The 15,201-nt window shown below is 41.5% G+C and overlaps 1 protein-coding gene across 5 annotated transcripts in view; it reads right to left on the reverse strand.

Moving 5' to 3' along the window:
- PHYHD1 (phytanoyl-CoA dioxygenase domain containing 1) overlaps positions 1 to 15,201 on the reverse strand; it is a 64,651-nt gene that overhangs the window by 11,559 nt on the left and 37,891 nt on the right. For all 5 annotated transcript variants that reach the window (XM_072431752.1, XM_072431750.1, XM_072431751.1 and 2 more), the window contains exons 4-6: positions 6,575 to 6,622; positions 691 to 746; positions 544 to 606 (exon numbers count right to left, since the gene is read on the reverse strand). In XM_072431752.1, coding sequence (XP_072287853.1) covers positions 544 to 606; positions 691 to 746; positions 6,575 to 6,622 — 167 coding nt within the window. The remainder of the gene's footprint in view (positions 1 to 543; positions 607 to 690; positions 747 to 6,574; positions 6,623 to 15,201) is intronic.

The following is a 15,201-nucleotide window of genomic DNA, read 5'->3' on the forward strand; positions in this document are numbered from 1 at the left end:
ATTGTGTTCCCATTTGGTTTAATATCACAGTTCGGGTATTTTGTATCTCATGATTGTAATTTATGCGTTTCCTTCAAGTTGGTTGTTTTGTATTTTTTTTTTGTAAATTGCTAATAAAAACAGATTTACCTATTATCTGAAATGTTATACCTGTTCAGTAAATGCAAAACAAATATGTGTTAAACTTGTGAGAAATTCAGAGCTTCCCTATTTCTTGTGCTCACTCAAGGGGTACAGGGGATAGGGGTACAGTTTAAGTAGTACAGTTTAAGTAGTTTAGCAACAAAAAACCTGACAAGGCTGACACCACTCAATCCACAAATTGTGACAGCACACTATAGAAAATTAGGATACTTCTGGCCGACATATTTTTCAGTACTTTTTTTTTATGTTTTGCAATGACATACACTTTAAAAGCTGGGTTGGGGTTTGAGAGATTTTTCAAGCCTTGCTTCAACCACAAACAGAACTACTGTGTACACATGCAAGGATATTTTAAAATGTTTAGATATAGAAACAGTGTTTTAGATGTTTGAGGATTACCTTAAAAATATACATGCTCTGGACTATGACTGGTTTTACTAGGCCCAGCTGGTGTGCCACCTCCTATAGCCAGAAACAGAAATGAAAGTTATTTTCGGCAATTCTAAGCAAAAAAAAAAAGGCTGTTCATTGAGAATATTCACATACCTGTATTTTAGAAGAACTTGTGATGTTTTTAAATACTGGGGCGTAAGCATGTAGAGCTGAAATGAAAGAAAAAAAGTTAAAGAAAAGATAGTTTACCAGTTTATCTATTTTTCTGTATTTATTTCTCTGGTGAGTAAAACTCTAATAAGAATATATGCATTGAGGAATAGCACAGAACAATTACTGGGCTACATTACTAAACATTAGGGTTGAGCGAGAGGGCCTCTGACGGTCTCACGAAAATTTCCTTGAACTTCTGATGGGTCTGCGAAATTTCGGCGAACCGATTTAGCGAATTTCATTAAAGTCAATGGGCTGACTTTAAACATTAATAGCAAAGCCCCTATACATGTTACAACCACAAAATTTGCTAGGTATGTGTAGGAGGAGAACAGTGGCAACAAGGGACGAATACATAAGTTCTAAAAGACCTTGTGGTTGCCCAGAAAAAGATTTTTGCATGATGGGCAGCGTCCAGAAGGCAGCATAAACATAAGGACATTGAGAAAGGGTGAACTCACCCTTGACAGCAAGTCTCGGCTGTCAAAACAGCAAAAGAATGCATTGCTAGTTAATGTACATGCATGTGTAGTGCATTATCAATGCCACCCAGAAGTGTGCAATACAATTTTTGTGAACTTTTGAGTACTGACTGGCGGCAGCAACAGGAGGAGGCGATGGACCCTGAGACAGAGTGTAGACTGCATTGGTAACTGGCATCTAGAGCTGGGTGTAGGCCATCGCCAATGCCACCAAAAAGGGGGAAATTTAAAAATATCTGAAATTTGTGAAGGGCCAGATAAAGATGTTTTGTGCACCAGCACTTTTGCTGTTGTCTGTGGTGCCGGGAGCGGTAGGAAGGTAGACGATATTGCTAGTTTGCGTCATGAAATAGATGACATGATTGCCACCCTCAATCTTACAATACTTAGCGAAAAATTGTGGCAGTAGTTGGAGTTTTCATCTGCAGTTTGTTGGCCTCCCGGAAGCAGCAGAAATGTAAAGTATATTTCTAGCTGGCACAATAGCAAGCATGACATTGGCGATGAATGCCACCCCTAGACATTGCGATAACTAGCGGAAAAATTCAACCGAGACAGGCTCAGCTGACAGGGTGTTGTGATAGGCAGCCACAGACTCAGCACAGGAGCAGTGTTGGTTCACAGAGGCATCTTGGTTGGCCAGTGAGTACTTGTGTCAGTCAGTCAGTGACATCTGCAGTGGTGATATGATAGTTGTTAGTAACCCACCTTCCGTTCATTTTCTAAAAGGTGAGGCGATTGACATTTTCCGCGAAAGTCGTGATCAGTTGGCCGCCAGTGGCACTGAAGGTTCTTTCGGACAGAACACTGGATGCCAGGCACGATTGAAGCTTGATGGCATACTTTGCTTACTGCGGGCAGATTTCAAGCCTGTTGACCCAAAAATTATTGGCGTCACTACTGTCAGGACAGGCATCCTCCTCATAACTGCTGTCGTCAACACCACCACTAGCCAGAAAAATGCCAACGTAATCGTGCACCATGCGCTTCATCTGTTTTCAGTGGTTATGCCCCTACACTTCACTTGTTTGAGGTGGCCGCATCAGGTTTGGCCAGGCATCCAGAAAATCCCCCCTGCCTTGCCCTAGACTTTTGGGTGTGTGCGGCCTGCTGCCACTACTGCTGCTGGTGCCGCCGCTACAGGAGGATATGGTGGAGGCAGTGACCGCCTGAGCTCCCTGTAAGGAATGTGGTGCACGGAACTCCTCAAACAGCAGGTCGCATAGTATTCTGCTTAGGCGGGTCACCTTTTCTTTCTCTTGCGTCGGGTAGAAGCTAACATTTTGTCTTTGTAGCGGTGATCCAGAAGGGTGGCCGACCAGTAATCATCCCATTTTTTGATACTGCAAATGCGGGGTCCCTCCGTAGGCATCATACCATGTGGACACACATATGAAGAGTGGTTCCCTGGACTCATACTCCTCCTGTCCCCCAGTAGGCGCCAAAACATTTTTCTCATCACCTACCTCCTGTTCAAGCTGCAGCAGTTTCTGTTGTTCCATCACCTGCACAATGCCTGTGGCGTGACAGCACAAATGCTGGTCCTGTCCAGCAGCCCCAACATGGTCTCCCTCATCATCAACATATTCCTCTTTCTCCTCTTGAAACTCCTATTGCTGGCCAGTGTCCCTTCTTGAAACTCCTGATGCTGGCTGTGCGCTATGGAGTGTAATGTCACCCTCATCCTCCTCCATTTCTTCCCCTCCTCTCCCATCAGGCCACACAGGGTATTATCAAGCAGAAAGATGATGGGTATGACATCATTTGAGCCTGACCACTCCTGACTCAAAGTTTGTGGCCTGCTCAAAGGGGCCAGTACCTTGCACAATGTCTCCATGTGCAGCCACTGGTCAAATAGCTCAGTTGTGTGGCTGTACCAAGGGCTCCGCTGCCTCCATGCACCACACTAACCAAGGAATGGCGGATGGCTAGCTTTTGCTCACACAGACACTGGAGCATGTGCAGGGTGGAGTTTCATCTAGTGACAGTGTCACAAATGAGTCTGCAGTGGCAGTCTGTTGGCGCTGGATCTTGCTAAGCGCCGTGGTGGCAGTAGGGGATTGGCGTACATGGCTGCAAATGGAGCGAGCCTGTCTCAGTAAGTCCTGCAGTCCTGGGTATGTGTGGAGGAACCTCTGCACCACCAGGTTCAGTACGTGCACATGTGTTATGCGAAGAAACTGAGACTTCCAGCTTGAAGTCTGGCTGTCACCAACCTCCTGAGACGTAGTAGCAATGACAGTTGGAGGTGGAGAAGGAGTCAATGTAGGTAGAAAAAGAGAAGATGACACCTCCTTCAAGAGAACCCAAGTACTGCTCCCCTTTTTTGTGCAGGGAGGTTTGTGGTTCTTGCACCCAAATGTGAACTGGCCTGTCCTCTGCCGATGTGCCTGTGGCACAGGATGCAGATTGTTACCCACCCGTCATCTTTCAGCGTGAAAAAGGACCACACTGGAGAGGTGCGTGCAACCACTCTGCTGCTCTTTCTTTGCCTGCCTGTGCTGGGTGCCCGGTGTCTGCTCCAGCTTCGCCTCCCCCACGATTTTATCGTCTCTGACTGTTCCCCTGCTTGTGCCCACTCCTCTGTCTCTTCTTTGGGACTCACATGAGTAGATTGGCGGCCCCTTCCATCACCAGTGTTTTGCTGCTGCCTTTCCTCTATGTCTTTTTCGGAACTGCTGCTAGCCCTTACATGCATCGGTGGTTCCCAGGTGACATCACGGCCTGCAAATGCAGCCACTGATTCAGAACCCTCGCAAGTGCTGACCACACTCTCCAAAGGTCTCAAAATCTGCCTCCTGCTCTGAAATTTGTCAGATCCTCAGGCTGTTCGTCAAACAACAAGGAAGAGTCATCGGGAGGTACAGACACATTAGCCACGCTAACTCCTGTCTTTGCCCCTGTCACCGCTGTGCTGGTTGCTGCTGTAGAAGAGCCTGCTGCACTTGAGGCCAGTGAGACCCAGTCCACGATACTTCTCACATGACGTGGCTGTAGGATTGTAATCCGCCCTCTCAATACATCTACCAGCGTACTGGTGCTTTGCACACATCTCAGACCTGTTTGTCAACTTGTGCTGCTGCCTCCAACAGTTTGCTGCTGCTGCTGTCCTACAGTGGCGGACTCCTGGGGAGTAATGGAACAGAAATTTTTCTGTACCAAACTGGCTTCTTTGGTAAACAGCAAAGGGTATCAAACACTGAAATATCTGTATTTTTTATATAGTAGAATAGAACATTTTCTGTACCAAATTGTCTTCTTTGGTAAATAGCAAGAGGTATCAAACACTGAAATATCTGTATTTTTTTTTTTTTAAGTAGGACAGAAATTTTTCTGTAGCAAACTGGCTTCTTTGGTACATAGGAACAGGTAGCATCCAAAACTGCAATATCTATCTATCTCTCTCTCTCTATCTATCTATCTATCTATCTATCTATCTATCTATCTATCTATCTATCTCTCTCTCTCTATCTATCTATCTATCTATCTATCTATCTATCTATCTATCTATCTATCTATCTATCTATGTATCTATATATACACACAGATATACAGAAGGCTCCTAACCTGTCCCAGTCACAATCCACATCTCTCCCTGCTACTATCCTTCACACAGAACACAAATTGGAGTGACTAACCCCCCCCAGGCATCTCCTTCCCTGTATAGATGCCTGTGCTCGGATCTCTCCGGATCGGGCTGCTGGTCCTTGGCAGTGCATCCTTGGAGCAAACGATTCACTTCCAGCCGCGATTCTCGACGGAAATCGTGGGTGTTATCGCCCCCTGCTTTTTCCCTCCTTCGTTCTGCGAGAACAAGACCTCATGACGAATCACAAGGCCGTTCTCGCTTAAATGTCCGGTAATCGAGAAAGGCCCAATTCACTGCGAGATCGAAGTTACAAATCTCGCTCATCCCTACTAAACAGGGACTGTACCATGCAAATATAATGAGCAAATATGTCTGCATTTTTAATATAATTGAAAATATAACCATAAAAGTCAAGTTACCAGTAATATATATGTAAAATTCTATTTACATTTGAATGGTCACATTTATATGCATACCTAAAAATATTATGTCCTGTATAATGGAAACATTTCCTAGAGTCTGTCATAGGGATGCTCAATATTTTATGTTAATAACCCAAAAAGTATGCAGAAAAGAACTTCCAATTCATTTCTGACTTAGTGGGTCAACAAACAGCCAAGATACTAGCATGTTTGAAAGGAGATTGGCAACATTAACCTTCAAAATTCCCCCAGAAAAATCTCACTTTAAACATTGGCCATAAAAAGAGTGGATTTCAGGGTGGCTGTCTTGCCTTCAATAGCCCTTATGGATGTTCCTCCAGCACTTGACAGCTCCATTACAACATTTGGTGGTTTTGCTGTTGATTGAATAAAGCAACAGATAAAATGTCAAGAAAAAGCATGCTATACTTGGCCCTCATTCATCTGGGCATGGGTGTAGACACAAACCAGACACCCTAAAAACTTGAACATGGTGTCCGGCAAATTTATTCTTCTTTACAACACACTTTCCGATATTATAAAATCAGTGTAGGGAACAATAAATAGTTATTCTGAAATGTACCACTACTGTTCCTAAAACACTGGAGAAACTTGCAGATTTTACTTCTATGCCACTTCTAGTTTATCTTTACAGGATACCCGGACACATCTCTAAAATATGTAACCTGTTATCCGCTACCAACAAGATATTACCCTACATGGAATGTCAGGTACAAAACCTATGTGAGAACCTGGAATTGGGAGAATGGCACAAACTATCAGAACAGGAGTTATAGTCGCTTCACTTCCCTCAAAGCCAACAATAAAATTATTACATTGGTACATGCTCCTGGTGTGTAAAACATCTTTAGTCCCAAAAACTTCAGCAATCTGTTTCATGGTCTTTGAGGTAGTTGGAAACCCATGCTTTAAATCTGGTGGACATATAACTTCATTCATTCTTAACCTTAATAAATATTGCTAAATCGTCAGTGAAAATTTGCTAACAAACATTCATAAACCCTGTAAAAGTTTCTCATTTTTTTTGCTGCTAGAAATGTTAGTTACCAATCAATATTATTAGGAGCCAAATTTTCCACTGGACAGGATGGATACTTTTGAAAAACTGTAGATCCGTGGATTTCCTCTCATTTTCTTAACTTCATTATCCCTTATTTGTATTTTTCCATCTTTAATGCAAATAATTATTTTGTATGAACCCTAACACATTGGCTTTTTTCCTCTTTTTTTTTTATTGCTACATATAGATTGTAATGTCATATATTCCACTCTGCTGAATACAGCCCAACACACAACATAAATTTTCTTACCATGTCCTACTTTGTTCACAGATTTTTGTCTTTCTACCAGAAATTCACCTGCAAAAAATAAATGCAATGTTTCATATATTTTTCTGTATTATAAATACAGTAGCGGAAGCAGAGATTTATCAGGGGTGAAAACAGTGACCTCTATACGCCTACAACTCTCTTCTGTGACATGTCTCCAATCAAACCAGTACCCTGTTGCAAGCCTCTCTTTACTATTTCCTCTAGTATGCTTGTAGTATCTGACTATCCTTTCTAGTTTTGCATATCCTTTTTTATACTTTCTTTTAATGAAATGTCAGTGTTGTGCTCCTTTTTTTGTAAAGAAGTGTCTTTGGTGATATCAGGAGCTGCATTTGAGGTCCCTTTAACTCATACATACAACAAAACAGTGATCTAGATGCATTGTAGACCAGTCTGGTCCTAACAGGTGTACTATAGGCTTTTATGACAGTCCCGCTTCTTTCTTTAAATAACTCACAAAGAAGGCTAGTGCAAACGCTTACCTTTGCTTGGGAAAACATAGCAAAAGAACAACAAAAAAAAAAAAGTCTGTTAAAGGCAGATTGTTGTTTTTTTTTCTTTAGTAAGGTCTACCCTAAAATGAACCCATTGTGAGGTTCTTTTCATATTATATATTCTAGAATATATATATATATATTTTTTTATAGGTGTTTTTTTTTTTTGCGTTTTTCGGAAAAGTGTGAAAACAATTACAACAGAATAAAGAGCTTGTTTACCAATGCTAAAAGTCTAGCAAACAAAATAGGGGAGTTGGAAGCTTTAATGAATGAAGAGCATTGTTCTTCAAATAACTGGGCTGTCAAACGAAAGGGTGGTGGTATCTGTCTGTATGTGAGAAGTGATCTGAAAGGGAATGTGAAAGAAGAAATTGTTGATGGAGCAAGTTATGAGCTTGAGGCATCATGGGTGGATTTGAATGTGAGGATGAATAACACAAATAATTTTTGGAGTCTGATATAGGGTCCCCCCCCCCAGTGTTAAGGAAGAAATAGAGAATCAACTACTAGCACAGATCGAAAAAGCAGCAAAAACTGGAAAGGTTTTAATCATGGGAGATTTCAACTACCCAGACATTGCCTGGAGTAATGGCACTACAGGAACAGCAAAAGGGAGGAATATTATAAATATAATACAAGATCATTTTATGGTACAGTTTATAGAGGCCTCAACTAGAAATGATACTCTTCGGGACCTAGTTCTGTCAAACAATGCAGAGCTGGCAGTGACCATTATATGATTTCATTTAACGTAAGCTGTAAACAGGAAAGAAAATCATTTCATTTTAAGAGCGCAAATTTTCAATTTTTAAGGGTGGCTCATTGACTTGGACTGGGAGACAATATTGTCCTCAAAGAACACAGAACAGAAATAGGAATGTTTCAAGTCTGTTCTACTCAAGCACACTGAAAAATATTTTCCAATTGGTAAAACGTTTTAGAAGTGGTTAACATTAAAACCCATGCTGCTCACACCTGATGTTAAAAAAGCCACAAAGAACAAGAAAAAGGCATTCCAAAAACATAAAAATGAAGGATCACCTTCATTGAAAACTATAAAGTATATAAAAAAAGGAGTAAAAGATGTAAAAAGGAGATAAATTGTGCAAAACTTCATGAAATATTGCAAAGGAAATTAAGGCAAACCCTCACATTTTTTAAAACAGATTATTAGCAAAAAGATCAGATCTGAGCATGTAGGCCCCTTAAAGGTTGCCTCTGGGTTGGTAACTGGGGATAAAGAAAAGGTGGATTTACTAAACTTTTTTTTAGCTCTGTTTACACAAAGGAAAATGGCAGAGCTCAAGTGCAAATTCAGAATAGCAATTTCACTGCCTTAACTGGTTCACAGTGGATCAAAATTATTAGGATTGAAAAACAACTGGGCAAAATTAAGGTTGACAAAGCACCAGGACCTGATGGATTACATCCATGTGCTGAGCTCAGTTATTTCAAAGCCATTATTTCTCATTTTTAGAGCCTTTTTAATCACTGGCATGGTACCAATTGATTGGCGTAAGACCAATGTGGTTCCTATCTTCAAAAATGGAGCAAAGTCATTACCAGGTAACTACAGACAAGTTCAGTTTAACGTCCATAGTTGGAAAGGTCCTAGAGAGTTTGATAAAGAACCACATAGAGGAGTTTCTTCTAGAAAATAATAATATAAGTGATAGCATAGCTTCAAGAAAGACTGAAGTTGTCAAACAAATAATAATAATAATAATAATAATACTCTTATGTTGAAGCAAGTAAACAGGTTGACAGTGGAATAGCAATTGATATAGTGTACTTGGACTTTGCTAAAGCATTTGACACTGTACCCCACAGACGGTTAATATGCAAGTTAGAGTCAATAGGTTTGGAAAAGTCAATCTGTAAATGGATAGAGAACTGGCTTAGGAACTGCATTCAGAGAGTACTGATTATTGATTCATACTCTGGATGGTCTAAGGGTATTAGTGGTGTACCCCGTGGTTCAGTGTTTGCAGATGACACCAAGCTATTTAATGGAAATAGGTACATACAGGATGTTTGTAATCTACACACATACCTAGATTTACTGTTTGATTGGGCAGCCAAGTGGCAAATGACATTTATTACAGATGTATATATAAATATAGATAAATGGAAAGTTATGCACTTGGGGGCTAACAACATGCATGCTTCCTACTGTCTTGGGGGAATACAGTTGGGAGGGGGGTCAGAAATGGAAAAGGATCTGAGGGTTCTGGTAGATCATAGACCTAATAACAGCATGCAATGCCAAGCTGCAATATCAAAAGTTAGCCAGGGGACTTCCGGTTCCGGCGCCTCGCAAGCCAGCTGCATGTGAGACACGGCTCCTCTCACCTCAGGGATTTCAAGCTAATATACAGGCACACCAGCCCCCCTCCTGTGTGCAGCTGCTCTCCAGCCTAGCAGAGACTTGGATGGATACTGGTTTTGCTTGTTTACTTGTCTCTGTATATTTGAAAAATTTAATAAAAACATTTTGAAAAAAAAAAAAAAGTTAGCCAAATACTTTCTTGTATCAAAAGAGGAATAGACTGCAGAGATGGAGCCATAGTCCTGCCCCTGTACAAAGCATTGGTCAGACCACATCTGGACAATGCAGTCCAGTTTTGGGGACCAGTTCACAAAAAGGACATTGTGGAATTGGAGAAAGTGCAAAGGGCAACTAAACTAATAAAAGGAATGGAGGAGCTCAGCTGAACAGAATCTATTCTCCCTTGAAAACAGAAGATAAGATACAATCACCCTGTATAAATATATAAATGGTCCATATAGACCATAGAGAACTTACTTCCCAATTATTCACTTTGAGATCATTACAAAAGAACAAGGGGGCACTCTCTGCATCTGGAGGAAAAGAAGTTCAAGCTCGGATAAGGAAGGAATTCTTCACTGTAAGGTCTGTGAAAATGGGGAATAGGCTTCCTCAGGAAGTAGTTTCAGCAACTACTATAGACTGCTTTAACAAAAAGCTGGATGTTTTTTTAGAAGCACAGAATATAACTGGGTATTAAGGCTTTAAAGTATAAATAACAGTGCCCATTGATCCAGGGAACATCCGATTCCCTCATGGAATCAGGAAGGCATTTTTTCCCCTATTGAAGCAAATTGTACAAGGGTTTTTTTTGCCTTCCTCTGGATCAACTGTGTCCATAGGGTTTTAAATCTGGGATATGTTAACTTCCCTAGTGGTTGAACTTGATGGACTTATGTCTTTTTTTCAACCTGACCTATTTAACAACAAACAGTAACAAGTATGTATCAGTTAAATGGTAGGTACCAAATATTTTGATAAAGAATAACAAATAAGAATCCCAAAGTGCCCATATTGTTGTAAATGTATCAATGCGGTCATGTAGCCGAGCCGTGAGGTGCTCTATAAGCTTGACATCCATAATTCAGGCATATGGATTAGAAAGCCCTGGGGGGGGGGGGGTTTGATTTCTAGTGTCTTGATTTGAGGCATTTAGCTGCTGTCAAGACATAGGAAGCAAATTTTTGCAAGTTTAGAATAGATTATGTATGGGCAGGCCCAGTAGGTGTGTGACCACGTCTAGGGTTATCGGAATCTCCAATAATCGCTCATGCAAGTCATTGATCAATTTCCAGTAAGCAGTAAGGAACTCAGGAATGACCAGAATATGTGGTACAATGCACCAATCTCCAACATCTGTCATTAGTGGTGGGGAAAACAATGGACATCGCTTGTTCTGTATTAAACATCAAATAATTTTCTGAAATGAGATCCTTCTGAGCTGTCATGTCATGTTAGAAAAAGGTATGTTACTGGTAATGGACTGTACATAGAATCTTATTTGAAGTTACCCATAAAAGCTGGTTCGGGGAATTTCAAATTTTCTCTGGAGATCCATGAATACTAGAAGCTGACAGGCGCATGTGTGCACTAAGTGCCCAAAAAGAAAGAGACCTCTGGCTCACCAAGCCTCCACCATGTAAATATGCAAGCTATCAAAAAGTTGAGTATAAAAGGAAAGATGTGTGTACAGAAGCAGGTGCCATAAGCTTAACTCCCTACATTGGAGTCAAATGTGCCCGGCAAACTGCATGAAGCCTAAAAGGACAAAATTGTCTTGCAATAGGAAAAGCCACCCAGGCCCTGTGCTTTCTGTAGTGGGAAGTTTTTAATTGTAAGAGCTACTTCTTCCACAGTGATGGTCTCATTAGGAGTCTCCACTGCTGAAGTTTCTAATGTTGGCAAAGAGCAGAGAGCTAAATAGTCATCAATACGTGAGGTAAGAGTAGACTGATCCTTTTAATTGTGAATTATTAACTGATGAATATAGAGGTTTAGAATATTCACCAAAGATCCCAGCAATAGTCCCAGGGTTATAGCGTAAGGACCCCTAATTATCTCACACCACCATAGGTGTGATTTTGGCTGTTTGGTCCTGTATTTGGCAGGCCAGAAAAGAATCTGCCTTGCTCCCTTTGCCATAATAACGTTGACGCAGGTAAATCAAGGACTGCTCCATCCTATCCAGAACTTTTTTTTATTTCTAACATCAATCACCCTGCAAAATCTGGCTATAGATGGGGTGGCATATAGGGACTGTTCTAGCTGGACCAGTGAGGTTTTAAGCTGGCTTCTCATGGCTGCTTTATCTTTCTTGAGCCTAACAGATTCAGCAAAACATTGGCCACAGATACCAGCCTTATGTGCTTCCCATAGCGTGGAGGCCTGGGATACAGAATAGGTGTTCTCTAAAAAGTATGAGTCAAGGTTGTTTTGAAGGGTCTCTTTGGTCTGAGGGTATTTGGGTAAAAACTCATTTAGCCTCCAGTGGCATTTCTTAACTGGAACCTTGCCAAACTCAACTACCATCAGTATGGGGGCAGACTAGGTAGGAGACTCAATAGAGGTGAAGGTAGTTGACCTAAGGATCGGGGTATTAACTACAAGTAATAAGTAATCCAGTCTAGTGTGGGTATGATGAGGATTGGAAAAGAAAGTGTATTGTCTGTCTGTGGGGTGTTGTATGCACCAGACATTGAACAGACAATGTTGGTGGAGCAGTCATCAAAAACCCAGATGCCTTGCAGGATGATGTATCTACCCTCAGGGTCTAGGATGGATTTTGTAAGGGAGAATTGCATGTTAAGTGTGGACTATTATGGCAAACCTTGCCGACATACGATTTTTACTCGGGGCCGAATACACCAGCGGGTAGTAACACCTAAGAAAGGTAAAGGTTCCCATCTGATCTAAATACATCTCTTGTAAAAAGGCTACATCTGCTTTTAGGAGTTTAAGCTCTTGTAGCATGAGCCTTTGCTTGGTAGGGGAGTTAAGTCGCTCTATATGAGGCAACTAAAGCAGAGCATGCACACCAAGACTATCCTTGCCTGGCAAGGTGGGACAAAACTAAACTAAAGCTATATTAAAGGCACAGCATGCATGAGCATATTTGATTGTTACACAGGCAACAAGTATAGCACAGATGAACTCCCAGCAGAAAGATAAATAGCAAATCAACAAAAATCGGTATGTGTGGTAATGGTGCAGTTCCTTCATTATGTAAATCCACCAGGGCAGGAAGGGTTTGTTGGAGATAGATCTTGTTGTTGGGAGCCATTTTAGGACCTCTTGCCAACCAGTGGAAGGAGCTCAGGGAATGGGTTCCCACCCAGGGTATTAGGGCATGGAATGCCTAAATCCAGGCAGAATTGGGGAAGATCCTCTGGATGCTTGAGGAATGGACGATCTGCTGTCTTTTTTAGCAGTCAGTCTGAAGTGGAATTGCCATCTGTAAGGAATGGATCGAACACACAGTAAAGTAAGCGTTGCCTTACAGTAAATTAAGGGTTGCAGCCCACAACGGTGCTCTATCCACATCTATGAATATTATATTTCTGGCAGAGCACAGGATGTCTTCCTTAAGAGAAATGTAATTTACTCTGCAAATGATGTCACATGAACAAGATGGTGGGCTGGGGGGTCGCAGAGCTCTGTGGGCCTAATCCAGTTTAGGAGATTCAGCAAAGAGACGACCCCGAGTAATATTGAATATCGTCTAGCAGCAAATCATATGAATGAATGGCCTCCAGCAGGCCCCAGACCCTAATATTGTTGTAGCAGTCCCTATTATCCAGGTCTTCAACGTGCAGTTTTAGGTCATTAATAGTGGATGCCTGAAAGGTAAGTTGTAAGTCTTCATCAGCGGAATTCACTCTTCTCACTAGTTTATATAGATCAGTACATAGGGTGTAAATCTTGGCCCTACAAGTTTCTTTAACTTCCTGGACCAAGAGCCTGGTGTTGTACCAAAAAGGGGCCCACTCTAATTGGGGTATTTTGCTCTGCTGCCTCGTAGGCATAGAATGAGGTAGAGGAGCCAGTTGGAGTGGTATGGAGCTGGGGGGGGGGGGGGGGGGGGGGGGGGGTAGGTTGTTACTCATGTAGGAGCTTCCCTGAATAGGAGTAACCTGCAGTCCAAGTGGTGGCAGAGGGTCCTGCATTCTTCGAGCACTGCCAGCAAGAAAAAAGCACTGGAGACAATGTCAGGTGGAAGTTTGCATCTCATGCAGACTCCAGAATCTGCTGCGGGAGATCCACACAGAGCAGCTGAGGACTCCCTCCCTGTTGCTGTGGTGAGGGCGAGTACTCCAGGGCAGCCCCCGGCTGTGAGGGATTTAAAGTTGCTGGCCATGTAGACTCGTGCGCCTTCTTCTCCATCCCAGCTAAGTCTAAGTGATCAGGGGAGATATAGCTGTGTAGTACAGATTTCAGGGTTGTCAGCTGTCAGGTTTGGGTCCCTGCTGTTGCGACATCCTTTTACTGTTTTCTGTTGCTCATGTGTGCAATTGCAGGCCCGTTCCGGAGCTGTGAATTGACCTCTGTAGCTGCAGGTACTCATTAACAATTTTATCTCCAAGTTCACAGCAGAAGTAATGCACAAAGTTCACAGAAAAAGTAAAAACATTAGGCCTGATTAAATAAGGTTCTCCAAGACTGGAGAAAATAGACTTTCATGTGAGAACCTGGGTAATACAGTAAACTTAGAATGGTTTTGGAGAATGTTAATAAATCAGACACATTGGCCTTATTTATTGAAGCTCCCCAAAACCAGAGAATATAGATTCTCATAGGAGAACCTGGGTGATCCAGCAAACCTGGGATGTATCTGGTCCAGGAACATTAAAAACATTTGCCAACTAAGAGCAAATAATTTTTAAAAAAGCCATAATCAGAAGATCTTAAGACCTTTCTTTTTGATACTGCTCACTAACTACAATGAGGCAGCCACTGCAAAATTTTATCTACAAGTTCCAAGGCTGCCTCACACATCCACACTTACTCTGCAGTTACAGAGGTCATTAAGGAATAGCTTTAACATTATTTTACTGCTTGATACAGTGAGGAAGTGAGTTTTTTTTAGATAGAGACAGGCTTTTTTAGGACACTGTTTTTTATTATAAAACAATAAACTTTATTTCAATTGGAAGTATTCTAAAACTAGACAAATGACCTATGCTAGTCCTAATGCTAGGAGAACTAAGCTAGATAAAGATAGGTGTATGGTACAAGAAGTTTTTAGGTCCTGTTCAGACAGCAATAGTTTGGTTTCTTTTCCGACGCGTTTCGCCTAATAAGGCTTCCTCAGCAGTTTGTTGGGGGGACCTTTTGAGTTGTAGGTAATGAGAAGTCAGATATCAAATATTTTAAGATTGATGCTAATAAAGCTTACTTGGTAGTATTGCTGAAAACATAGTGCTTAAGAAAGGCAGAAAAAAGGGGGGACAGGGGGGATATAGTGTTTTTGTGCAGGTTCTTTTAAGATCGTAGTTCTCAATTTCAGTAATATATTGTGAAATATTTAACTCTCAGGTAGGGCTAGCCCTATTGTTGGAGATAGAACATCCTTTATGCACTTGGGTGATGATTCCTAGGTGTTAGGGGAAAACAGGCATATTGTAATGTTGTGCTGCTCATGCAATCCTAATTATTATCCAATGTGTTGGGTACAGTATTTTAGGGGTGTCTAGTATGATGTTAGACTAGAAGTAGATATGGTGATTAAAAATTAACTACATAATGGCGCTGAGGTTGCCCAATAATATTATGAATATGATGTA

This window comes from Pyxicephalus adspersus, chromosome Z, assembly GCF_032062135.1.
Source record: "Pyxicephalus adspersus chromosome Z, UCB_Pads_2.0, whole genome shotgun sequence".
NCBI classification, from domain to species: Eukaryota; Metazoa; Chordata; class Amphibia; order Anura; family Pyxicephalidae; genus Pyxicephalus; species Pyxicephalus adspersus.